Raw genomic sequence first — 14,969 nt, forward strand, 5'->3', positions numbered from 1 at the left:
TTAATAGTTTGCAAAAGCAGAAGATTATTTTAGCCTTAAAAATGAACATCTAGGCCTATACCCTCTAGACCTACCGGGGTATAGCCAGGAGGCTCCTGAGTCCTAGAGAATTAAATAATTCAATGTGTGCTTACTCTCCATTGAGCCAGGGATTGTGCCTATATTATTTTGTGTGCGTGTAGGATTGGTTTTTTAAAAACTTTTCACACAAGATTTCTACTTTCCCTGTAAAAGTTCTAGCCGAAGATCATGTAAATATGTGCCATAAATTAATTTCCAACATTTATACATTTTTTAACTCGTATACATTTAAAAAACAACAGAAATCTATTATGAGAAGATGTACATCGCCATCTTGTCCTCTTTATTAGCGGCTAATCTACGACATATGTATAGATCTAGAGAGCGGCATGATGTTGCCACCCTCTGTATGTGTGATGACAATATTCAATTTTCATTTATAGACAGTTATTCTGCAAATGAAACTTAATTGCCAAATTCAGCAATCTTTTTTTACAATGGAAGTTTTTTTCTTCCATAGAGCTAAGTGCACTCTAAGTGACTGTGTGATAGTGAAAAAAGATAAACATTGTCTGCTTTCATAACATTTTCATGTCAGAAATACTAGTCATTGTGGTTAAATTCTTAATGCAAAGTTAAGTTTGTACTGGTAGGAGTGCTAGGCTTTATGGAGCATTTCAGAAATGAGTTTTGTGCTGTGTTCAAACAAAGTTTCATTTGGTATTTTGCCCCCAGTTGAAAACTCTTCAGGATAAAGGCAGAGCATCTCAGTCAGGTTCCACAAATGCCACAGATCAAGACTTGAGCATGGAGGCTACGGGTAACTTCACCGATCCTGTGGATGAGGCAGGAGAGGGTACAGATTCCAGGATGACACCTACTGAGCCTGAGACAGGAATGTCAGATCAGCATGAGGAATTGTTAGTGGGGTCTGATTCGTCAGAGTCCACATCCTGCACCCAGGACAAGGAACTCCATGTGGACCAACTTCCTGGAGGACCTTCCATAGAGTCTTCTACAGAAACGTGTCACTCAACAGATAAGGGTGATGACTCTTCTGTGTCTTTCACCATCAAGGAGAAGAACAATCCTGATAAGATGCTGTATGTTTACAAGAAGTCCACAGATGGGTCGGATGTCATGATTAACGTGGTGTCCATGATTTCTGTCAATGATACAACGGACATGGTAGCGTTGCAGTCTGGACTGGACACAGGTAAGGTGTGGAGAGTTCAAGAATAGGGGCACAATCAACCCTTTGAGCATTTATTTATTTCATTTCCCTGGAACCCAATAGTAAAGATTCAAACAAGAACATCAGCTAATGCCTTGTGAATTAACAATATAATTCACGTTTCTGTGGAAGACTCACACCCCCCCATTAGCTAGTGCATAGAAAAGAACATTAAATCTACCGTAAGTAACGGTGTATTAACCACACCCGTGTATTAACCGCACCCCCAACTTTGGACTAAAAAAAAAAAATTCTTCTCACATTTACATGCATATTGAGGTACGAAGAAACAAAATCTAAGGTTTTAAGATTCCAAAGTATCCAAAGAGATTACCGGTATGCGGAAATATGCTGTTCTTGATCAATTCATCTACAAATGTTAGAAAGAGAGAACGGTCCCGACAATATTGGCAACTTACACACACTCACCTCACAGTCACAGCGTACACACACAGCACTGCCATTACATTGCAAACTACGATACAGTACCAGTCATGCCAGTACATCTTATCAAATTATGACCTGTGTCTTTCCCAGCGTAGGAGGAAGAAACATTCACATTTCATGCATCACAATCTCACAATCACTTTCAGAAATTTGATGTCTTAGCATGAATTTTGGATACGGCATTACAGGAAAATTCAAGAAACAAAGAAATTGACATTTTTTCCAGTTGTTTTTTACGGCTTCGTGCCGTCTCTCTCGTGCGTGGTTTACATGGTTTCTTATGAAAAGCAAACAGGAAGGAAAAAAAACAAGCTGGCGCGAAACGGGACTTTGAATAGCGCCAGCTTAAGTCGCACTATAACCACATTACAACGCAATCTCTAAGCTCACTCAACTCTCGCTCAGCTCAGCGGTGACAAAATATTACCGAGTATGCTTGGGCCTTGGCGTCTCTTTTAAATTAGCCAGGGAACTTCACTACTTTGAATCAAGAATAAAGTAAAAATTAGTGTCATGAAGGTGGGTGCGTTTGTTATGGACAACATCTAATTAATATTGAATATTCGCTTCTCAGCTCATTACCCGCGGCTCATACCCCTCTAAACGACATTGCCTGGGCGGCTACGCCCGGCCACTCGATGTGTTGTGAACTGGCAGACATCGTACATGTACGGGAAGGGTTACGGCGGGCTGGCTCAGACCCGTCACCATGTATAAACCGCACCCCCGACTTTTGCTTCTATCCCGCCGAGAAAAAGGTGCGGTTAATACACCGTTACTTACGGTAGATTCAAACATTATGACCAGTAAAAAAGATTTTGAAATTATATTTTTTGCAAATTCTCTTTAAATTAATCATTCACCTCCAGATATGAACCACATGGTTATTTTAGAATATATCTACTATAGATATTTGGTGATAAAAAGTATTTTCTCTACTTTTTTTTAGTTCAGGCAAAAATCAGAAATGGGCTACACATATCTGTTCTTTTAAATGAGAATTTGCTCTAACCTCATTTGTTCTCTTTTGTATTTTGAATCAAAGCCAACCAAAATAAACAACGACAAAAGTAATATAATAGCGATGATCTTCAAGGATGATGATGATATTAAAAGCTAAGGTCACCTGTGTAAGGACTTTCACCTATAACTGTTCATAAAATATGCACCCAGTACTTACGTATGTATGTATTTTTCATATGATAGATTGTTTATGAAATCATTTTGTTATACTGTGTATATAGGCACTGAGCTACGGGTGGAGGAGAAGGATGGAGCGGCAGAGGATGCGGAAGATTCTTCAGGAAGCAAAGCAAGTGATGATGTTCCAGAGTATACATGTAATCACTGTGACTTCACCACCAAGAAGAAACATCTTTGGCTCAGTCACGAGATACTGCATGCTGTACCTGATGATAAACACCTTTATTATTGTTCCCAGTGTAGCTACTCAACTCGACAGCGGTTCAACCTCAAGACGCACGTAAAGAGCCACTTTGACATCAAGGAAATGGACCCCAGTGAATTGTTCAAGTGCACTCAATGTGATTACGTATCCATGTACAAGTATGACCTGCAGACACATTCCAAGAAGCATGATCCTGATAAACGCCATAAATGTTTTTACTGCGACTTCTCCAGCATCTACAGGCACAGCCTGCTGCACCACATCTCTTCCAAGCATCATGGTGTCCGACCGTTCCAGTGCTCGCTCTGTTCGTTTTCCGCTGCAAAGAAGTCGGATCTTGAGACACACTTGTTTAAACACGACAATCAGAAGCGATACCAGTGCAGCGAGTGCGACTACAAGACAACCTACAAGCAGTGCCTGGAGTCTCATATGAACACCCACAAAGGCGATAAGCCATTCCAGTGTACACAGCCGGGATGTTCCTTCTCCACAAACTCCAAGTCGAACCTGAACTCGCACCTCACCATGCACAAGAAGAGAAGCCGATGCGAGTCGTGCGGCTATGAATCCATAAATGCAGAAAGATTGCAAAACCACACGTGCCTTGAAACGCAGAAGAAGAGAGAAATCAACGAGAGGATAAGAATGGCCCAGGTTGCTCCGCCGTCTAAGAAAGAAGACGGCAAGCTGGAGTACAGATGCCCAGACTGTGGTTATGTGTCGACGAGCAAGCACAGTATGAAGCGACACAGTATGGTTCACAATGCTGAACGGGAAAGACCCGATAAGGTCCATCAGTGTATCCACTGTGACTATGTGACTGCGTACAAGAGCAGCCTGACGAGACACATGGCTCGACACTCTCTTGTGAAACCCTTGAAATGCGGACATTGTGACTACTCGACCATCACAATGACCCAGATGCATGCACACGTAGCCAAGCACACAGGTTGGTTTGTTTTCTTTTTCTGCAAAAAAAAGTCTGTTGCAGTTACACTTGCCCCTGCGACAATTGCTCCAGGCTTAATTGCATCTAATATGTAAGGTTGTGGTTGCAATAGGGTTTTATGTTAGGTTTAGGAATACGGTATAGTGTTAAACCCAGGGTTAAAGTTGGTCATTCGATAAGTGTGTGAAATCTAGAGGGGAGCAATTGTCATCAGAGCAAATGTCATGGAACTTTCGATGCCTTGATGTGACATCATACTAACTGTAAATGTGGATGTATGTGATCAGTCCCTGGTAAAATAAAGCTTAACGATTGATAGCAGGCCTGATTTCTCCAATTAATCATGCACAATATTCAGACTCATGACCAATGGCTTGGCTTCATGTTGCAGGGCCCAGTATTGTATTCCACAAAGAGATAAAGTGTTGCTTAGAGCAGGACTCAACATTAGTGATGGCCTGGTGGCCCATGGCTACCAAAAATGAGAGTCGGGCCACCAAATTTCTGTAAAAGCACACACTTGGTGGCCCGGTTGGGCTTCCAAAGTTTTGATAAATTGTATTGTTTTCTATTATTTTAGGGCCACCACATTTGTTTTGCGGACCACCAAAAATATGTAATTCATGAGTTTGGTGGACTAAGCGGGCCACTGAGAAAAAAAGTTAGATTTACATGTCTCAACCAATTGTCCACAGCCAATTAGTTGGAGGAAGAACATTCTTTGGTTGGCCAATGGTGGTCGGCCAATCACATTTTGGAAATAAAAAGGAAAACATGTAGCTGTATGTAGCATATCTTTGATTCAACCTTACTCTCAATCACATTACTTGGGCTGGTGTTCTGAGTGTGTCTTGTAATAACTCTGCAAAGCAAATCTGTATGCTTGGAAACCGTTCAGAATTTTAGGGGAGCGTGAAGGAACTCGTGTAAAAATAGTACTTCAGTTTGGTATGTAGGCCTATATGAAATCATTTTGCACTATACAGTAGTTCCTTATGCCAGATATTGGGATCTGAGAGACTCAATAGAAGAGACTGTCTTTCGCTCTTACAGACAACGGCCCATATTCTGAAGTCAGGATTAACTTAAACGCGGTTTTAAAGTTGTGGTTTAAGTATGGATAGCCAATTGTTACATGAATCACTAACAGTAGAGCATCATATTTCAGCCAGTTGTTACATAAATCACTAATGGTAGAGATATCATATTTCAGCTCATTTGGCTTTCAAATCGTTCATAATTGTCTAGGAAGTATAAATAGATGATTGTCTTCACCATCGATGAATCAAGAAAGAGCACAGTAAACATAAGAAACATACAACTTAATAAGAATGTTGACACTTTTGGCTTCCCATAATTTTAGCACAGAGTTAGCCCGTGGTCTAAGTTAAACCTGACTTCAGAATACGGGCGAAGAGTTTGTTTTGAAATTACATTGGTTGCAGGTATTAAGCAGTTCGCCTGTGATCTTTGCACCTACCGCACCGCCAACAAACAGCACCTGAAAAACCACATGTCCAAGCACTCCAACCTACGCTACAAGTGCAACGCCTGTGGGCACATTACCGCCTGGAAGGATCGCATGCGCCTCCACCTCAAGCAACATGAAAGGGGCCAGATCTTTGTCCGGTCGGTCAAGCCATCGCCGCGGCCGCTGCCCGTCCAGACTTTGACCACAGACTGTCGGTTGGTCACCACCGATGGCCAAGTCCTGGAGGTGAGTGCTTATTTCTTCATTGATTGTAAGGCAATCATGTAACCACTACTACATTCTCCTGAAGACGACAAAAACACACTTGTCGAAACGTCGAGATTGGGTGGTCCTTTTCAGGACCAACACTTGCCCAAGAAAGATACATGGTGTACCGTGAAACCTCCTACACTAACCACCACTGACTGTGAAACATGGTCGTGGTTCAAATACAGCCATGGCCTAAATGCTTTCAGCAAGAAATTGATCCACATTGTGCTGCACTCAACCCAGGTGAGATGAATTGGTACCTGGCCGGTTAAATTAGATATCTATGGTTACAAGACCTCAGATATATAGGATTAGTTTTGATCTTTGCATGCAGTACTGTCATACAAAAATTGCTCTCAATTTCATAATGTACTAGTACTTCCAACCGCCTATGGGACCTTTCTGAATCTATTTCTCTATGTACACTTTGTGCTCCATCAGAAAAGTTGTAATACTCTCAAATTCTTATGATTTTAGCATTTTTTGAAATCATGAAAATATTGAAAAATGGTAGTCAGACGTACAAAAAGGTTGATTATATCATGGCATTTTTTTTGTAACTTTCACCTTTATTAGGTGTTGAATGTTCTAAACGACGATAGCATCAAGACAGTCGAAGGAAGTGAGACATTGATAACCTTGAACGAACTAGCCGACAGAATACAGAATTCGATCAGGGAGGATGAGGGGCAAGGAAAGACAGTCGATCAAGATGAAGATATGGATGTGGTTCAGAAAGATGGTGATATGATGGTAGTCGGAGGAGAGGAAATAGTCAGTGATCAACAGGTAATGATCTGTGGTTGTTCCATGAATTTCTTGTACAGTCTGTGCAGGTTGAAAATTAACAAATGATTCAACTTAATTTGCTCTTAACATGAGAAAAAACCTTGCAGAGTTTTCTATTTCATTTTTGTACAAACGAACCTTCAGAATAATGAACCTTATTTAATTTTCAATCTTGACAAATCATCAGAGTAAAGATCCATATTTTATCATCAGTTCAACAAATCTTTGGAATATCAAACCTTATTTCTTTTCAGATAAACAAACCTTCAGAATAATCCCACAAAATGTTTGGATTAACAAATTTTTTTGGATTGATGAACACGGTGGTATATATGCAGTATATGTACAGTGCGTCCCAAAATAAACGAAACCGAGATTTAGCAATCATTTATCATTACTTAATCATAAATAAAATAGACAAATGACCTACCAATTTAAAGCTTAGAATCTCCTCTTTCATCTGATATTACTTAGCTTATTTCTTATTCACGCATGAGTGAGCAAAAACAATTTGAAGAAAGGATACCAAAAGCTCATTTGGCGAGGGGTATCTGGGTTTCAAAAAGAAAACCACAATTCTGAAAAGTTCAAAATCTGCTCTTTAATTTGGTACCTCAATTACAGAAAATGGTCAAGAAATAAAAAAGTTCTGGTCATTTGAAATAAGGCTTGTATTTCCATAATTTCATGAGATAAACGTGTTTTCACCGGTTTCCCACAGAAGCTTTCGCATAGTGAACAAAAGATTTAATGCATGGCTGATCGTCAACAAAACGGAGTGTTGAGTGAGTTTGAAAGCCAGCCTGGAGAACCTCTTCATTTTATGAAATTATTGAAATTCAAACCTCATTTCAAATGACCAGAACTTTGTTATTTCTTGACCATTTTCTGTAATTTAGGTATCAAATTAAAGAGGAGATATTGAACTTTTCAAAACTGTGGTTTTCTTTTTGAAACCCAGATACCCCCCGCCAAATGAGTTTTTGATATCCTTCAAATTGTATTTGCTCACTCATGCGTGAATGAGAAATAATGTAAGTAATGTCAGATGAAAGAGGAGATTCTAAGCTTTAAATTGGTAGGTCATTTGTCTATTTTATTTATGATTAAGTAATGATAAATGATCGCTAAATCTCGGTTTCGTTTTTTCTGGGACGCACTGTATTTCACGATATCGAACCTTTGGATTACAAAAAGTATAATTTATATTAAATAAAATGAAGAGAATTTGTGATTATGTTGGAGGGATTCCAGAAATTTTGCACCGGTTCAAAAATTCTTGATTTCATTTTTAACATGCAGCTCACCATGATTTAGGATCAGGGGCGGATCCAGGATTTTTCAAGATGGGGGGCACACTTCTGTTTCAACAGCATTTTTACATTACAAATTTTAATTGTGCCTCAAAGGGGGGGGGGCATGTGTCAGCTGTGCCCCCCTTGATCGGCCAGTGGTTAGGATAGTGTGAAGTAGCATAATATGTCCACATTTAATTCATTATTCAACCTCTCTTTCAAATTTCTCTGTCTCAGTCTCTCTTTTCCTCTTTCCCTACCTCTCTTATGCTGTCTCTCTCTTTCTCTTGTATTTTTCTTCAACTCTATTTTTCTCTCTCGCTTTGCCTCTACCTCACTCTCCAACAGTGATATACTTCTGCAAGTTTTGACTAACTTCCCCCTTCTTAAGGTAAATTGCCAATTCGTCCATTCACCACATGGTCTACCTTCATTTAGTCTAATGCCATTCCATCCAACATTTTGTCTAACAACCATTTGGTCCAATCATCACTTTGTCTAATCACCAGTTTGTCTATTACCATGTAGTCTAATTACCAGTTGGTCTAATACCTTTCTTTTCAGTCATTTTGCACAATTAACACTTTGATTTAATTAGACCACATGGTGTATGGACTAAATGGCTATTGGACCAACTGGTTATTAGACAGAATGGCATTAGACTAAATGAATGTAGACCATGTTATGAGTGGACGAACTGATGGTAGACCAAATGATAGTAGACGAGTTGGCAATTGGACAAATTGGCATTATACGAATTGGAAATAAACCCTTCTTAACATGTACATTTTCTTTTGAACTTACTGATGCACAGGATCAGACAGTAGGGAGTGAGATGGTTAGCCAAGGAGATGGCGAAGAAGGGACCATCACGATTGTTACCGATCACGAAGGTTCAGATTTACGAGTAAGTTTACTCAGAAACTCCTTTGCCTCTTTAAGCAGAGAAAAATCAGGTTATTTCTGACTCTATTTTTCCCCCTGTGTTCATTCCAAATCATGACGCAATTTCCTTCTGCAAGAAATCGATCCACATTCTGCTGCGCTCAATCCAGGTGACGAAAATGGGTATCTGACAGGAAGCCATTCCTTAAAAAACGAGTACTAGTATCTGGAACTAACTAGTGATTGAAACACTGGTGCACTTTAAAGGAGAATGAAATCATTGGAACAAGAATCCTTGTGTGAAAACAGAAAAATCAAAGAAACAGATCAACAAAAGTTTGAGAAAAATCGGACAAATAATGAGAAAGTTATGAGCATTTGAATATTGCAATCACTAATGCTATGGAGATAGCAAATTGGCAATGCTACTCTCCCCATTACTGTAGTATATATTTCACTTGAATTGCCTCTTTTATCACATCTATCCATAGATCATGTGTTCTTTCTACATGATGGCATGTAATACATATTTTTTAAGAATGCATCATGGATAAAGAGTTTGTATCATCATAAGAAAAAGCAAAAAGAGACATTTTGAGGGTATTTTATAGTCCACCAAAGGGAAAGTTGTTCATCAGTGACATCACACATCCTTGTCGCATTGCCAATTGGAGGATCTCCATAGCATTAGTGATTGCAATATTCAAATGCTCATAACTTTCTCATTATTTGTCCGATTTTTCTCAAACTTTCTTTATTCTTATTCTTTGATTTTTCTGTTTCTACACAAGCCCATTTGTTCCAAAGGTTTCATTCCCCTTTAAGGCAACCAGGCTGAAACCAGGGTAATTCTCATATTCCCAAATCATACAGCATGTATGCACACAATATTTGATGCCCTATAATCATCAGCATTGCAATCTCTTTAGGGCTGTCTGCACCATCCAGAGTTTTCAAATTAGCGCGCTATTTCTGATCCGGCATATTATCCCGATCTGAACAATCTTTAGATTATTTGCAATGGAGATGCAATTATCGCGCTAGTTCATAGGATTAATCTTGAGATTGCAATCCCAAATCAACTTGGGATTATTTGCAAAATAGCGCGCTACTTTACGAATTATCTCGCTAATTCGTAGGTGCAGACGCACTCGGGATTATTTATTCACGGCATCAGACCATAATGCATCGATGCCTTGCTCAAGCAGGAATCGCTCTTCTTGCGATGGTGGAGACGGGGTTTCTTGAATCTCGAGATTAGTCGCGAAGAGGGCCGATCGGGCTAAAATCTGGAGATTGAGCAAACTCGGGATGGTGCAGCACCGCCTTATGTGGCAGTTTCTTTCATAAACCAATCTCAGGACCAGAGGCCTATTACTGTAGGAACATTGCAAGTATAGTAACCCCCATGGAAATCTTGGTTTTGATAGGCTGTTTAGCTCTGTTTCCATGGCGGTTACCATATAGTAGCAAAAGTATCATAATCATATTTCTGTGAAATTAGACCCAGAACAAAGGTCTACATGTAGCTTTAATTTTTTTAAGGAGATTTCATGCATGTTTATCAACATTTTTAGATTTTTTTTTTTCATATTGAAAATGAAAGTCAACTTTGTTGAAATTCCCCTTAATCACAATTATACAAAAACATATATCTGCTATTGAAAATGAAAGTCAACTTTGAAATTCCCCTTTAATCACAATTACACAAAAACGTATTTCTGCAATCGCTCTAAAAAAATCACTCTTTTTCTCTCAAATTTACCATCTTAGTTGCATCTTAGTGGTGGTAAAGAGAGTCCAAGGTCTCGATCAGTCTATAATTTAGAATTCAGCAATGAGAGCCCTATCACTGTAGCAGAATAGGAGAAACCATTGAAACAAAAACTTGGTAAGTAAATCATATCTTCTCGGAATACTAGCATTTTATAAACGCTGTCTGCAAGCATAGACATTTGCTTTTCGCAATTCACATAGTGCATATTGCAGAGTCTGAAGAAGCGAGACTAGATTCCCTATGTACTGTAGCTGGCTCTACAGGCACAGACAGAGGCTCAAATTCACAAAGGTGGTTTTGAAAACCCACGGTTGAATCCATGGTTTATGCAGATTTCCTGTATAATTTACGCTTTCTTTATAATTTACTGCGTATTTGGCGTGTGTATAAAAAATTTCCAATGCTGATGCAGGCTTTTGTCACAGCCAAATTCACGCAAGTTACCATGGTTAGATTTGCTTTTTTATTCATGAATCCACTGTTTGAAGAGTGGACTCATTAAGTAAAAACAGTGGACTCATGAATAAAATAGCGTATTTAACCATGGCAACAGGCGTCAATTTGGGGCACTGCGACAAAAGCGCACATCAGCATTGGACATGTTTTATTTATGCGGTAAAGCGTAATTAATACAGGAAATCTGCATAAACCATGGATTCAACCGATGGTTTTAAAAACCACCTTTGTGAATTCGGGCCAGAGACTTTGGACTATAGTCTTCATTTCAGACATGGTATGAATGGTTAAAGTGCCAAATGTTAGTCTGTGCTTGCAGACTATTTACACACTACTATGTCTGACTGAGGGGACATTGGAAGAACTTATATCAAAGGGATCATTTGACTTTATAAGCAGCTGATTTTAAAAATTCTCAAAGTGAGATGAAACATGTGTATGAGTGCCTATATTTGTCCTCAATAACCCTGGAACATATCGAAATATAGGATGAAAAGCTCTAATTGTATCCCCCGAACAGAGTTCGGAGGATAGTATGGATTTGGCCTCGTCGCGCCGCATCCGCCGCCACAGAGATTTTCTTGTGAGCGCTCTATCAGCTGCATTTCTTCTCTGATCATCTTCAAATTTGGCATGAAGGTCAAGTATGGTATAGCGAAGCCGCATACTTATTTTGGTGTGGGCGGAGACATCGTTGCCATGGTAACAAGAGTTTTTGTGGAAATAGCAGAGATGTCCTTGTGAGTGCTCTACCAGCTGCATTTCTTCTCCGATCATCTTCAAATGTGGCATGAAGGTTCATTAAGCAAAGCCGCCTATTGATTTTGGTGTGGGTGGAGACATCGTTGCCATGGTAACAGTTTTTGTGGAAAAAGCAGAGATTTCCTTGTGAGTGCTCTACTGGCTGCATTTCTTATCCATTTATCCTCAAATTTGTCATGAAGTTCCAGTATGGTAAAGCAAAGCCACCTAATGATTTTCGAGTGGGTGGAGTCATGGTTGCCATGGTAACCATATTTTTTGGAAAAAGTTGGTAAAACCTGTAACTTCTGCTTTTTTCCAGTTTGTCATAACAGTTGGCACACCCAAATAATATTAGAAGGTGAAGCGAAGATGCCTATCATTTTTGGTGGGGGTCTTAGGGTTAGGTTTACAAAATATATACAGATTAATCTATAATTGTATTTCTCAACTGATGATACTGGACAATACTTTAGGATCTGCAGAGTCATGCTGCTGCGTCATATTATTGTCATCAAATCTGGTACCCACAGGCAAAATTTTGGCAGGGTTATTGTCGACATGATAATTGTATTTATTTGTCAAATTTCTTTTTGAGCTGTATATATCGCAATGACTGATGATGCGGTGGGTTCGGGGGATACATGTGCTCGGCCACGCGACCTGCCAAGCATCTCTAGTTTAGGAACAAGTAGCAATTAATTAGCCTGATTTTGAGAACGGTCTAGTAGATGGGTTCAGCTTATGACCAGTTTTCTCCAATTTAAAGACCCAGACCGGACCCAAAAATGAAATTGACAAATTATATAGGGGAAGGCGGGGTAAGTTGTGACAGTTTTTGCCTTTTGCATGTTAGAATTGATATTATTAATAATCTTGTCGAAATAAGTACCTTGCCTTAAAATTTAATTCTTCTGAAATATTTTCCACCTGTATATAACTGTCTACCCCCACACTGAAAGTCACCGTGACCTTTGAAAAAAACGATGTCAAATGGCTCAACTTGCCCCATATATGGGGTAAGTTTGAGCCACCTTCTGGGGTAAGTTGAGCCACAAAAACTATGTACAAAATGTATGAGGGGAGAACCAGCATGTCAATTTGTGTTTAAAGTCTTTTCACTTGCTAATTCTCTATAAATACTAACATCCTTTAAAAGGAAAAGAGCAGTTATGTAAATTTGCTCATTTCAGCCAGTATTTCAATCGATTTTTACGGTTTGTTTGTTTTTTAAGATACATTACCATAGGAATTACCATGGCTCAACTTGCCCCATGCTGTTTGGCTCAACTTACCCCAGTGCGAACTTAGTGCGATAATTTTGTATCCACACATTTATTATGCATCCATCATATAAAAGACTATGACAAGAATGAAGATCCATACCTGGACTAATAATGTTGTTATCATGTCTTTATTATATTTAAAGATGTGTGTGTTTATAAAGCACTTATCTATTTCACACTCTTTTTTACTTTTTTGGCAGAAATTCATATTTTTCCCTCTAAAAAACTACTTTTTGTTTCAAAGTTGAAAACAATGTGGTGGGGTTAGGGGTTATGCAATGGGTCATCAATACATGACACCACCACAATGTCTGACTCATTCATTATTGGCCTGGGGCTGGTGGCTCAACTTGCCCCTATGCTCAACTTACCCCGCCTTCCCCTACCAATCGAAAGCTTATAAGCTACTAAATACAGCAATGTATGCTTTATGCATTTTCACTGCTTCCCAGCTGAGTATTTTGCTTAAAAATATTCCAATTATCGGGCTTCGAACCCGGCTTAGAAAATGGGCTTTATTGTGCTTTTCACCTGTCTCGAGACCGTGACGTCACGTTGTGTAAGAAGCGTCATGATTCCATAGGTTTGTACACAGAAGAATTTGGTGATTTTTTGCTTTCCAAATAACGCATTTTATTCTCTTCACTTCTATCACAGAGGGATATCACATATACTTTTTTTCCTACAAGCTTGAATTTATGAAATCTAAAGTTTTGAACTAGTTTTTGCAACATTTTATATCCTGCTTATTTGGCGCAGATTTCAATTCTATCTGCATTTAGATTATGTATAACAACTTTTCCTGACATAGCAATTTAGGCCCAATAAGAGCCAAACAAAGAAATCACAAAAAAGGTAGTGAATAATTGTAGGTTTACATCACTTTAAACAGTGAATAATTTTGAAGGCCATTTTCATCTGAAAACGAAAAAAAATGGATTCATAACATGGAAATGGAAGAAAATGCCCAATGCTTTTGTACACAAACCTATGGAATCGCAACCCTACAGACACAACGTGACGTCATCATTTCCAGGTGACGTGGGGGTGCTCAATCGAAGCGTACTTTGGAGAAGTTTCTTTGATTTTTATTTAATATTTTTAATTAATGGAAGGAGATATATGTAATATTTTTGGTATATTTGTATTCTATGAATCATTACCTTTCTTTTGATTTATTATTGTTTTTACACCGGTCAGGGTCTTTAAAAAGTCTGTTGGCTATGTTGCTGTGTATACACACTCTCTCACTCTCTTAGCTGATCCCTCCACTATTTGGAGATTCCTAGGGTCAAAGGAAAAAAGATTTGTTCCATATGCACTGTCATTCTTGCTTAGGAGGAATGAACCATATCAGAATTGAATACGTCAATTTTGTGGAGAAAAAAGAGAGATGATTTCCTTAGGCAGACAAGAGTGAAATGGTATAAGGGTAGCCCTAGTAAAATCCTGTGGGTTAGCATTGACATATAGATTAAAACATGTCCTTGACTTTGCCAATAAACTCTTGACGGAGATGGTCTAGGTTGGGACATTGCCCAGCAAAATGTTCCACAATCTCGTCGACAGATTTGCACAGAGGGCGACTGGATGATTTTTCAGTGTGAAAAGACGAAAATGTGTTAAGTAGGTGGCTCTGAAGAGTTGAGCTCTCACTACAAATGCTCTTTGTATGACAGGAGAGGGTACACTTTTCGGATACAGGAGTTCAGCAGAAGGAGGTATACAATATTGCCACTACTTAAGAGATGGCTTGGAAAGGATTCCTTTACGTGTGTTTTGTTCGGTCAGCAGGTTAACTTTGTAATTGACCAATCTCTTCCGAGATGAGTATACGGGAGGATTCGAAAGAAGACTGAAGATCAGGAAGATCGTACTTCTGTGCTATCTCCTGCAAGAGCCGTATCGTAGGAGAGCCTAAGTTGAGGGCTTCTAGG

General features: G+C 39.1%; 1 protein-coding gene across 1 annotated transcript; it reads left to right on the forward strand.

Annotated features, from left to right (window-relative positions):
• Positions 1 to 770: 770 nt before the first annotated feature.
• On the forward strand, positions 771 to 10,669 carry LOC121429511 (zinc finger protein 665-like). Its single transcript, XM_041626573.1, has 6 exons — positions 771 to 1,237; positions 2,947 to 4,062; positions 5,508 to 5,779; positions 6,380 to 6,592; positions 8,702 to 8,794; positions 10,546 to 10,669. The coding sequence occupies exons 1-6, from the start codon at positions 829 to 831 to the stop codon at positions 10,636 to 10,638; spliced, it is 2,196 nt and encodes a 731-aa protein (XP_041482507.1). The 5' UTR covers positions 771 to 828; the 3' UTR covers positions 10,639 to 10,669.
• The last annotated feature ends 4,300 nt before the right edge of the window (positions 10,670 to 14,969 follow it).

This window comes from Lytechinus variegatus, chromosome 16, assembly GCF_018143015.1.
Source record: "Lytechinus variegatus isolate NC3 chromosome 16, Lvar_3.0, whole genome shotgun sequence".
Classification (NCBI taxonomy): Eukaryota; Metazoa; Echinodermata; class Echinoidea; order Temnopleuroida; family Toxopneustidae; genus Lytechinus; species Lytechinus variegatus.

Excerpts from the sequence above, each read along its gene's own strand:
- LOC121429511 (XM_041626573.1), top strand. The coding sequence starts at position 829 with ATGGAGGCTACGGGTAACTTCACCGATCCTGTGGATGAGGCAGGAGAG. Across the intron at positions 5,780-6,379 it reads CCGATGGCCAAGTCCTGGAG|GTGTTGAATGTTCTAAACGA; the intron begins GTGAGTGCTTAT and ends CACCTTTATTAG. Across the intron at positions 8,795-10,545 it reads ACGAAGGTTCAGATTTACGA|TTGCATCTTAGTGGTGGTAA; the intron begins GTAAGTTTACTC and ends TTACCATCTTAG.